Source organism: Panthera leo, chromosome B4 (assembly GCF_018350215.1).
Source record: "Panthera leo isolate Ple1 chromosome B4, P.leo_Ple1_pat1.1, whole genome shotgun sequence".
NCBI lineage: Eukaryota > Metazoa > Chordata > Mammalia > Carnivora > Felidae > Panthera > Panthera leo.
The window spans coordinates 11,063,350-11,075,914 of NC_056685.1; the positions used below are offsets into that span (position 1 = coordinate 11,063,350).

At 37.8% G+C, this 12,565-nt stretch overlaps 1 protein-coding gene across 3 annotated transcripts in view; it reads left to right on the forward strand.

Moving 5' to 3' along the window:
- CDC123 (cell division cycle 123) overlaps nucleotides 1–12,565 on the forward strand; it is a 57,257-nt gene that overhangs the window by 32,111 nt on the left and 12,581 nt on the right. For all 3 annotated transcript variants that reach the window (XM_042944876.1, XM_042944878.1, XM_042944877.1), the window contains 3 exons: nucleotides 5,418–5,466; nucleotides 9,479–9,554; nucleotides 11,190–11,312. In XM_042944876.1, coding sequence (XP_042800810.1) covers nucleotides 5,418–5,466; nucleotides 9,479–9,554; nucleotides 11,190–11,312 — 248 coding nt within the window. The remainder of the gene's footprint in view (nucleotides 1–5,417; nucleotides 5,467–9,478; nucleotides 9,555–11,189; nucleotides 11,313–12,565) is intronic.

Sequence of the window (12,565 nt, forward strand, 5' to 3'; positions counted from 1 at the left end):
GTTCTGCCTAAGTAACAGGCTAAGATAACTTGAAAAATGTTTTGTTACAAGTATCTAAAAATGCTAGATAAGATATGAGCTACAACACAAAAATGTAAGGCACAGCTGAATTCACAAGAAACAAACGGCAATCCCAGATGCAAGAAATCCCAGATGCAAGAAATGGAAAGAGGATGGACAATCAGACGCTTAGGTAGATAAGCCTTTCAGGGACAGTTACCAGAACTGATAAGGGACATAACTTTTAATCCCTTGCTGGGACTGGAGGCCGAGCATTAAGCCAAAATGAAGTCAAGTTCTGGAAAAGAGACCCTATTGCACCTCCAGTAAAGGATGAACTAGAAAACAATTCATCCACTGGCACAGAGACCAGGAGGCAGAACTGAAACTCCTTGCGCTTTGGGTTTTGCATTTTAAAGTGTTGAGACCTCAGGCCTCTACCTCACAACGAACTTGGAGTACAAATTTAAACCACCTGTCTGGTTGGAGCTCTCCCAAACTAAGACATTAAGGTAAAAGTCAGTCCCTGAATCATTTTACCCTTGAGGCACCTAGAAGATGCAAACACAAAGTGCTCTGGAAAGACTTCGGCAACCCAGGCCTCAGGGGGACCCTCAGAGAAATGAGCTGCACCAGATGGGTGCTTTCGGCAAAAATACGGAAATACTTGAGGAAACAGCACACCAGGCCCCCAAACTAGACGACAGGCAAGAGGAAGTAGAGCTGTATGAATTTAAAAGCAGAAGTCTCAAAGATAATGTAAATGACGTGTTTTAATTACTTACACTCATAAAAAGAATCGATACTCGTAGAACAAGTTTTAGGTTTGTTAATTTACATAGAAGGATTGTAAAAATTCCAGTGTTGTTAGTACTGTAATTGTCTTACTCATTTTACTCTTCTAAACCTGCCTTCTCCAGAATGTAAATGGAATCTAAATATTCACACACAGCGTTCTTTGCAGTATTTCAGCTGAGCTCCTGTAAATGTTATTATTGACTGGCTCTGCTCTCTGCTCTTGTAGGGTCTGTACCCGACCATTTGGTTAATCATCTTAATATGAAAAAGCCTTCTACAGTAATCCCACATACCACAGACGTTCTCATCTCCACCTTTTGAAACTAGTCAGGTTTTTAAAATAACATTAAATGCTAAACCAATCAACACTTAAATAATGTTACAAGATGGGAGAATGCAAATATGTTTTAAAATGTATACCTGTTTTGGGACTTCTGGGTGGCTCAGTGGGTTGAGTGTCTGACTCTTGATTTGGGCTGGGGTCATGATCCCAGGGTCATGGGATCGAGCCCCGCGTTATGCTCTGCACTGAGATTGGAACTTGGTTGAGATTCTCGCTCGCTCGCTCGCTCTCTCTCTCTCTCTCCCTCCTTCCCCCTCCCTCTACCATTCTCCCGCTCACTCATTCTCTCTCTAAAATAAAAATTAAAAAAATAAAATGTGTATCTGTTTTGAAGTAGCAATATGAGGATTAACCAAGTGAAATCAGTATTTGTAGGAATATTGAAGCATTAAAAATATTCGACAATGAATGTCTGGATTTTGGAATTGTGCCTTTTGGGTTTCCTGTAGTGTTTTAAAAATAGGTAGATATAGAACCTTAATCTACCTTGTTCTTTATAGAATATTAATAAGAACTATCCTCTGTTACCAGACATATAAAAAGTATGCCACCCACACGATTGAAGTCACATTTCAAAAATACAGATGGTCCTAGTTCTGTGACTACACTAACCATTAAGATAATACCCTGTTATTTTGTCCTTTGTCATCTCTCTCCTTTCATCTCCCTGTATGTTGTAGATACATTTACATTAAGAAAAGACAGGCAGTCAGTTCAATTTTAACATGATAATGAACTATTGGTTAGTTGGAAGCCAAAATATTAACTTTTTTTCTATTGAAATAGAATGGACATAACGTTATATTTCAGGTGTACCACATGACGATTCCATATTTGTATATGTTCCAAAATGTAAATTATTAACTTGTAAACTTGAATTGGTTTCTTATAAAAGCAATACATGTATACTTTGTACTTTTATGTATGTTTTAATTCTTAAAATTAGAAGGTAAAATTAAAGTGTATAGATATATATGTTTTAAGGATAAATGGAAAATGTTTTAAGGATAAAAGGAATTTTTATGATAGAATTCATAAAATAATTAGCAATTTTTTACTAATTAAAATGTTTAGACTGTTAAACCAGGAAGAAAAAGTGAGGGATCTTTTGAAATGAAGAAAAGTTTATTATGGACTATTGTGGACTATTAAAAAAGATGGTCAAAGACTTTTATTTAGATGCATCTGGTATTTGTGGTATTTTGTTGTGGTTTTGTTTGTTTGTTTGTTTCTTTTTGCTGAAATCTGTGAGCTTCAGCAGCAGCTGGAGGAGGGTTTCATACCCTTCCTACCACTAGCTTGATCTCTCACCTCTCAGAGCCTTGGTGTCCTCATGTGATAAATGTGGATATTAATAGCACTTTCTCATAGAACTTTTGAAAGGATTAAATGAGATAGCAAATGTAAGATCCTTCCTTTGGTGCCCATTCAAGAATACAGAGAAAACCCACTGCTTTTTAACAAAGCACGTTGAGTGTACTTCTCTTTGTAATTCAGATTTTATCAACCGATGCCCAGTTGTTAGTGGGGATAAAAGTTTTTTTCTGAGGACCTCAGCCAGCCAAATAAATTAGAATTGTTTCTGTTTGGAGTATAGGTCACAAGTGATTACAGAGAATTCCAACCTAATCGAATGTTCAGGGAAATTTAAAAGCTTTTGTTTAAAAAAAATTTTTTTTTAATGTTCATTTTTGAGAGAGAGAGAGCACGCGCGTGTGCTTGAGTGTGAGTGGGGGAGGGGCGGGGGGGGGCAGACACAGAATCCTAAGCAGGCTCCAGGCTCCAAGCTGTCAGCACAGAGCCCAATGCGGGGCTCCAACTCACGAACTGCGATATCATGACCTGAGCTGAAGTCGGTCACTTAACCTACTGAGCCGCCCAGGTGCCCCCTAAAATCTTTGGAAACTCAATTTTACTTTAAATTGCTTAAAAGAGATCTTTTTTTTTCTTTTAAAGAGATCTTTAAAAGTATTTTCTGTTTTGTTTGCGTGGTGTTTTGTTTTGTGTTTGTTGTTGTTTTTTTAATAACAGTGCCTCTCCACCACAAGTTTTGCTCACTGTTTGTTAGTATTCTCCAAGGTTCTGTCATGTGCCTGAGGTGATCCCTTCCATTTCCTTCTCGGCTTTATCTCTTACACCCATGGGATCACCTCCAGATAATTGTCTCCAATTCCTCCTTCTCTTTGAGTTTCTTAATTTCCAGTTGCTTCCTAGACCTCTCTGTGCGGTTCTCCCGGATGTCTCCAGCTCTCCACATGCAAACATGGTTCCCTTCCATCGTTCTCTCACCCGTCAGCTGCTTTTCTTCCGGTCTCAGTGAATGGCATTCCCATCACCTGCCAGCCAGTCATTGATGACCTCAGTCATCCCGACCTCTTTCTCCCTCACCCCTCACTTCCACCAGGGCACCAGGCCATGTTGGCTTTGCCTCCTGAATATCTTTACATCGTGCTTTCCTCCTTCCCTGCTCCCGCTGCGACAGCTAGACCCTCATCGCTCCCCAGCGCTATCGGACGGAGCCTTCTAACTGGTTCTCTGCCTCCCTACTTGCCACTCCCCCCCCCACAGGCTATCCAGTACCACTGCCACAGTGAAAGCCCTCCTGCGTTTAGAAACTCGGAGCGCCCCGTTGTCTGTATAATGAAGTACAGCCTCCCTAGGGAGACAAGAGCCTTCACAATCTGAATGCTCCTCCCTATCCCAAATTTCTCTCCAACCTCATCTTTTTTTTTTTAATTGGAGTATAGTTGACACAACGTTACATTAGTTTCAGGTGTGAAACAGTGATTTACCAAGTCTGTGTTTTATGGTTTGCTGACCATACGTGTAGCTACCGTCTGTCCCCATACAGCGCTGTGACAGTCCCACTGACTAGATTCCCTTTGTTGTGCCTTTTATCCCTGTGACTTACTCATTCTCTAACTGGAAACCTGGATCTCCCAGTCCCCTTCACTTTTTGCCCGCCCCCCTACTGCCCTCCCCTCTGGCAACCATCAGCTTGTTCTCTGTGTTTATGAGTCTATTTCTTATAGGAGTCTGTTTTTGCTTTTTGTTTAACTTAAGCCTCGTATCTTCTTTATCCATTCATCTATCTGTGAACATTTAGGCTGCCTCCTTATCTTGGCCGTTGTAAGTAATGCTGCAATAAACATAGGGGTGCGTGAATCTCTTTTTGAATTAGTGTTGTGTTTTTCTTTGAGTAAATACCCAGTTGTGGGATTACTAGATCATATGGTAGTTCTACTTTTAGTTTTGTGAATACCTTCCATACGGTCTTCCACAGTGGCTCTGCCAGTTTGCATGCCCACCAGCGGTGCGCGAGGCCTAAGCCCAACTTTTGGCAGTTCTCCCCTTGCATTCTGCACTCCCATCAGGGCCCATCTGCAGTAGTTCTCCACATTCTGCATGGCCGTTCTCATTTCTCGTCCTGCTTTAGCACATGCTTCCCTCTGCCTTAAATGTGGACCTTCCCTTCCTGCTGACTGAAGCTTTCCTGACCTCCCTCCTCCCTATACAATGGAGAGCTAATCCATTTTTCCTTTATGCTGCCAGAGTATTTTTATTCTTACTTTCAGTGTTTTAAGTTCTTTGTCTACTTGTTAGGCGTTCCCCACTAGACTAACCTCCTAAAGAACAGGGGACTTGAGTGATTTTAGCATTCCTGGTGTCTAGCCGGTCCTTGGCATAGGGAGGTATTTAATAAAGGCATTTAATACGTGAAAAATTGTTCATGAAATGGAGGATTTTTAGAGTGGAAAGCAGTTTACTTAAGGAATGAGTAGTTCTATCAAATATTTTTTTAAATGGCCTGCAGTGGAAGGGTTAGATTATAACTTTGTGTGGCTTTAGATGGTAGAGTTGATGTCAACAGAGAAGTAGACTTCTGGTTTAGCCATAAAAAAGAAGGCAATGAGTATTGTAAAACCTCAGCGCTGTCCTGCCTTCATTTGGAATCTATCTTCAGATAATCTGAGTTGTAGTCCAGGCTTGGTCACTAAATTTGGTCTTTTCTGGGTCTAAGTTTCTTTGTTTTTTTTGACCGAAAAATGGAAGTAACGCTCATATGGTTGTTTTGAGGACTAGTGAAATAACATCTCAGAGTGCCTCGGCTAACGTCTGATGTTCGATAGTGCTTAATAAAGGTTTATTGGATTTGAATTAGCCTCCTGTTTCTGGATGCTTCTAGTAAAACCTACTCTCACATTGAATGTAAGTAATGTGTGTACATAAACTGGCACCATAAAAAAGATTCAATTGCCTTTTTTTTCTCTTAAAGATTTATTCATTGTACTGATGATTCTCCAGATCCTTGTATAGAATATGAGGTAAGGATTTATTTTTTTAATTTTGATGAAATTGATAATCCTAGATGAAGATGTTTTGAAAATTGCTATTTATTCTTAAGCAGAATGAATAAATTTTTTTGGATCAATCTCTCTGGCAATCTAGAAGCACTGAATTTTTAAATTTATGAAAAAATCATACAAATACATACACACATGCATACAAAGTATATATATACTATAGAATGTACATATTTTGTAATAACACAAATAGCTTTGTACCCACCATCTAGCTTAACCTGGGTAAGCTTTTTAACCTGGTATATGAAGAAAAAATAGTAATCATCATTTTACCGTTTAGGCCCAGTGGCCCTTTTTATTTTTGTGTTGTTGATTCATTTTGCAAATTACATGCAGATGTAAGAATGAAAGGGTAGTGAAAATGTTATTAGAAGTAGCAGTGAGAATTCAGACATAGCAAAACCAAATTTATATTCTGTATTTTCCTAGTTTGAGGGTATTTTACACCCCCCACCCATGCCCATCCCAACATCAGCTGTCACTAGTGAATCTGGAACATACTTTTCTTTGAAATCCTGACTCCAGGTTTCAGCTACATGCCTGATAGGCTCTTGCTTATTATCATCACTCCTGGTTCTTCCTGCACTTGGCTTGTCAAAATGTAATACTTTTGAAAACTTTGATAGCTTGTAATTTGTTGAAGAGAGTGGCCAGCCTGCTCCATAATTGTAAACCATTTGCATTTTGGGATTTATGACACCAATTAGAATCAGTTCACTGGTCTTTTAAAAAAAATTCTTCATTGTCTGTTTGCTTCCACTCACTTTTGTACACATGTGCTTTCAAAACTTGTCCATTGACTCACTGTATCACTTGATGCAGTTAAAGCATATATTGATGTATCTTCTATGATCATGCCATGGTGTGGAATAATTTACTATTTACCTAGGCCACTGAACTGGATCTCTTAGTACTTGTAATGGAGCTTTTTATGTACCATTAGTGAGGGTTTTTTTGGCTTAATAGCACAGTATGAGCATTTTCCCAAATCATTAAACATTTTTATAATGTTATTTCTGTGCACATATTATATTCTTGTCTCTTGTTTCATTGAACAAACATCTATTAAACACCTGCTGTATCTTATTACTTGGTGCTTGAAAACACAGTGACAAAGATCGTTTCTCTAGTCTGCCCTGAGGCATGATCTTTGTTGAGATGTCATCTTCTGTCCCCAAGATTCATTTCCCCAGCAATTTGTGCTTTTATTGTTTTTTGGGGAATATCCTATCATCATGTTAAGGCACAGCATTTAAAACTCAGTTTTAAAAGCTCAGGAAAGTAATACTAGAATAATTAAAATGAAAAAAGTTGTAAGCAGAATCCTGGATAGTCGTGTTCCTTTTGTGTATATTTAAAAAGATACGTACGTGTACTCCATGCTCATATATTCATAGATTACTTCTGTAAAGATATGTGAGAAATTGACAACACTGATTACCTCTGAGGAGGAAGACAGAGGGACTGTATGGTCTTGCACGGTGGTGGGGGGTGGGAAGAGAATTCTTTTACCCTCATGGTTTTTTGTGTTTTTTTTTTTAACATTTATTTATTGTTGAGAGACAGAGACAGACAGAGCATGAGCAGGGGAGGGACAGAGAGAGAGGCAGACACAGAATCTGAAGCAGGCTCCAGGCTCTGAGCAGTCAGCACAGAGTCTGACGCGGGGCTCAAACCCATGAACTGCGAGATTATGACCTGAGCTGAAGTCGGATGCTCAACGGTCTGAGCCACCCAGGCGCCCCCGCCGTGTAATTTTTTAACTGACTGTAGTATATGTGCTACCTGTCCAAAACATTTTAGTAAACATTATGCAAATTCTTCCCAAAATTAATGTTTATAGCAATTGCTTAAGTAAATATTACTATAGCTCTAAAAAACTATATTTGGCAGTATCAGTTTTTGCTTTTTTTTTTGGTATTTTGAGAGAGAGTAGGTGGGGAGAAGAGAGAATCCCAAGCAGGCTCTGTGCTGACAGCACAGAGCTCCACGTGGGGCTGGAACTCGCAGACCGTGAGATCATGACCTGAGCTGAAATCTGGTGCTTAACTGACTGAGTCATTCCGTTGCCCCAGTATCAGCTTTTAATAGATGACAGCAGTGTAATTTTTTAGTTTGGGGTTCTTCATTTAATAATTCATTTCTATTTTAAACATACGGCACGTAAAAAGCTTGACCAAGAGCTCACAATAATGAAAATTGAAATCAGTGCATTTTAAAATCTTAGACATATTTTAACAATGTAGATTTTTTTTTAAGAAAAGAAATTTACTATCAAAAATTTAAAAGTATCAGAAATTACGCGGAATTTACCACCTGAACATACCCTCAGTATTAGCATTTTGGCATTTAACTTCCCTTTCTTGAGATGTGTATATCTGTGTATATATACTCTCTTCATTACTTTGCATATCATTTTTTTTTCACTTAGTGTGAACATTTTTCCAGTTCAGTAGGTATTTTTTTGTATCAGGATTTTTAGTGGCTGTTTATCCTATATATTTGCTGTTTTACTTTATAACATTCCTTAAGCACCTGTTAGTTATTACATACGTGTTGGGGACATAAGATGAGTAAGACCCAGTTTCCGGCCCTTAGGAAAGTTGCTAGTTAGGAAGGAAAAGAGCCCTGTATCAGATTATCATAGTACAGCTTGGTATGCGTGGGCTTACTCTAGAATGTTAGGTACAAGAAACTGGGAGCACAGGATATGGGAAGGGGGAATACTGGGCCCACTGGAGGGAATGCCAGGAATGAGGCTTAGAAGAATTCAGGTTCCATCTCTTAGGTCCTAAAGGGCAAAGATGTGTATGCGAAGTGTGTGCCAGGAAAAGGGAGCCTGGAGGCACTGGCCACTTGTTAGAATTAATACTTCACAGGAACAGGGCTAGTCTTTTCCAAAGAAAGGTCAGAAGCATGCATTTGTCAACTATCCTATTTATAAAATTGTAGCAATTCAATAGTATATGAGAATTTATACATGTTAAATAATTATGGTAGTAGGACCCATTTATGACTTGGGCCATTGTTAGAATTGTTTTACTTTAAAGTAGTGGGAAAATCATGGGAGGGTTATAGGAATTTTTAGTGATAAATCATAATAATTTTATCAGCATCGTACACAATGTTGCTAAGGTAGATAACTCGGAAATCGTTTTATTTTTTTGATATAAGGGGTGAAGAACATACGAATTACAGGGCAACTGTACACAATGATGGTAGGGTTCGACTTCATCCTTGGATATGTATATCATGTCAGAGCTCTCAGAGTGATGAGTAAGTGACAGAGATGCATTTTGTCATAAACAGGTGCAATAGTGCTTCCCCCGCTTACTGAATTAATAGATCTGTCCCCTACGTCTCATGATGAGAATGGTTTATGATGCCATTTTTTTAAAATTTGAGCAGCATATTTATTAAATAAATGTTACAATTTTATGATAAATGAAAAGATACACAGGGAAAAGTGTTGTCACATGATATTTGGGGGTCTATCTTCAAAATGCAAGTCTTGTAATTACTTTATTATTTTTTAAATTTTTATTTAAGTTCTAGTTAGTTAACATATAGTGTGATACTGGTTTCAGGAGTAGAATTCAGTGATTCATCACTTACTGCATACAACACCCAGTGCTCATCCCTAGTGCCCTCCTTAATGCCCATGTCCCATTTAGCCCATCCCCTCCCCCACCCCCTCCCCGACACACACACCTCCCCTCCAGCAACCCTCAGTTTGTTCTCTGTTGTTAAGAGTCTGGTATGGTTTGCCTTCCCCTCTCTCTTCCCCGCTCCCCTCCCTGTGTTCATCTGTTTTGTTTCTTAAAATCCACATATGAGTGAAATGATGCCTTCTTTTCCCCAAACTATTTGATAATGGCAATTGTTAAGATACACTTTTGACATAAAATTGTCTGTTAGACCAGTAAACATTCCCTTGTTACATAGTTTTGTTACATTTTTCCTTTGTCTACAGCTTGTTCTTCGAAAATGGTGTGAATTAATTCCGGGGGCTGAGTTCAGATGTTTTGTAAAGGAAAACAAGCTTATTGGTGAGTTTTTTTTACCCATTAAAAGAAGACAAGCCTTTTTTTTTTTTTTTAAGCTTATTTATTTTAATTTAAAAAAAAATTTTGTGTTAAGTAAACTATGCCACACATGGGGCTTGAACTCATGACCCCCGAGATCAAGAGTTGCATGTTCTACCAACTGAGCCAGCCAGGCGTCCCTAAAGTTTATTTATTTTTAGTAATCTCTCCACCCAACGTGGGGCTTAAACGTACGAGCCCAAGATCCAGAGTCACGTGTCTCTCGGACTGAGCGTCAGGCACCCCAAGAAGACAAGCTTTTGATGAAAGTGAATTTCTAGTAATTAGGACAGGGTAATAAATCAGTGTATATTTCCGATGCTACCTCTAATCAGTTGGTACTAACTCACTGGAATGCTATGTTGATAATGATCCTGAGGCCATATTCAGTTTCCACAAAAAGAATCTTGTCCATTAATTATGTCTGTCTGGATTCTGGAGATGAAAGTGATGGTCTTGACCATCCCCAATTTAGGATATGTACCTTATTACCTGCTTTCTCTTTGGGACTTTCCTAAGTATTACTAGCAACACACTGCTTATTTTAAGCATCATAAAAAGCCAAGTTTTGGGATCTTTATTTCTATTATTGGAGCAGTGTTTATTATTCTAACCAGAGGAAATATGTGGACAAGTAAGTGCATTACTCTAAAAACCACCCGTTTTCTTCCTGTCAGATTATAATTTTGTTTGCTGTGATGTATTCAAGTTAAGTATTGAAGATAATTTCTTTTTTTTTTTTTTTTTTTTTGTCTTTGCATGTTTTCCATGAAGTGAAACTTGCCTTCAGCCAAGAAATGTGTGATTTAGAGTCGAATCAGCACTCTTATGTAGTGAATGTGATGTTGACATCTGTTAATTTACCTAAAAGTAACGTGGGGTGTCTGAATTTATCATATTGTTAGATAGTCCTGGAAAAACTGCAGTACAAATCCAGCTAAAGAAGGCAGTCATATTGCATGTGATTAAGAAATTGGGTGGAAACCCTTTTTTCAGAGCAGAAAACTTTTTCCTAGGCCTAGAGCAAACAGAGAGTTTTTACAATAATCCCTTTAGCGTATTTGGAATAAAATCAGCAAGTAACTCTGAAGAAAGGAATGTTTACTTTTCCATGGCTTGAAACCTCAGGCTTGTGAAGGCAGGGTAGCATGTATGAGCAGGAAAAATAGCCAGTTTCTGTGAAATACAATATGAACACGGAAGACCTATGGAATATTTTAAGTGTCCCAAAGAAAATTGGGAAAGAATACTAATTTGTGTAGAGTTTGATAGAAAAAATCAAAGAAGCAGAGGTTTAAAACCACCTTTTTCATTTTTTACATTATGAACGTATTTATGACTGAGTTCTTTCCATTGTACTAAATAAAAATACTATTTCTAAAGTAAGAATGCATGATATGCAACTTAGATACAACTCCTTGAATGGGTAAGTTTTTACAACTGATAAGTTTTATATTTATATAAAATGCTGAATCATGTATAATGCATTATTCACCTGGTCTACTTTAATGCTTCTCTCAAAAAGAGGTTTAAATCACATTTTGGTGTTTTTGAAAAGAATGTTATATGATAATGGATATAAAATATTTTTCTTGTCAGGTATTTCTCAAAGGGACTATACACAGTACTATGATCATATTTCTAAACAAAAGGAAGAGATTTGCAGATGCATACAAGACTTTTTCAAGAAACACATACAGTACAAATTCTTAGATGAAGACTGTGAGTATTTTTATTGACCCAGTGAAATGAAGTACATGATGTTATTGAACCTTATTTCATGGTGGCTCATATTTGAAAAAAAACTTTTTTTTCAACGTTTATTCATTTTTTGATAGAGCATGAGCGGGGGAGGGGCAGAGAGAGAGGGAGACACAGAATCCAAAGCAGGCTCCAGGCTGTGAGCTGTCAGCACAGAGCCCGATGTGGGGCTTGAACTCACAGAGTGTGAAATCATGACCTGAGCCGAAGTCGGACGCCCAACCGACTGACCCACCCAGGCGCCCCTCATGGTGGCTCATATTTTAAAACTGGATTCAAAACACTGTACTTTCAGCATTTTGCTTTATTGGCTCTTTGGTATTACTGATGTTTTTGTGTGTTGATTTAACCTGATTTAATCAGAGTCACTTTAATACGGAGATAGTTCTCTCTCTGTACATGTTTTATTATTCATTTTAAAGGGCTGTCTACAGAGAGCAAAATGCTTCTGTTATTCAGACTGAATTAGTTGACTGATCTACCTTTCTAGATTTTTTTATTTGAATTATCAGACAGCACCAGTTACAAAGTAAACATTTGTGACTTGTTTTTTAAGAAAGCGCATTGTGTATGAGAGTTTTCACGGATCTTAAAATTGCATCTGCTCTGATTTATATTTTTTCACTTGCCAAGTCTGTGTTCTATGGCAGATGTGATTTTAAAAAAGATTCGTCATGCTATAACCACAGCTTGGTTTTATGCTTTTCTACTACAAGTTATATTGATATCATTCCTCATCAGATGAGTTAAGTGAGTGATGTTTTTTTCACTAGTATGTATAATTTGTTTATGATGGTGAATTTGTTGAGATGATGTGTTTGAATTTTAACTATAGTTGACCTTTAAATAACACAGGTTTGAACTACATGAGCCCACTTGATGCAGATTTTTTCCTGATACATACAATATAGGGCTCTAAATATATTTTTCTTATGATTTTACTAGCATTTTTTCTCTTTATTGTAAGAATGCAGTAATCGACTGCATGTTAATACATGTTAATCGACTATTTATGTTATTGTTAAGGATTTGGGTCACCAGTAGGCTGTTAATAGTTAAGTTTTGGGGAAGTCAGCTCCCCTAGCCTCCACATTATTTAATGATCAACTGTATGAAAAGATTGCGGCTGAGGGTAGACAAAAGGAAAACAAAATGATACAAAGAAAACATTGTAGGCTACTTTATCATGTTTGAAAGTTTTGATACTAAGAAGC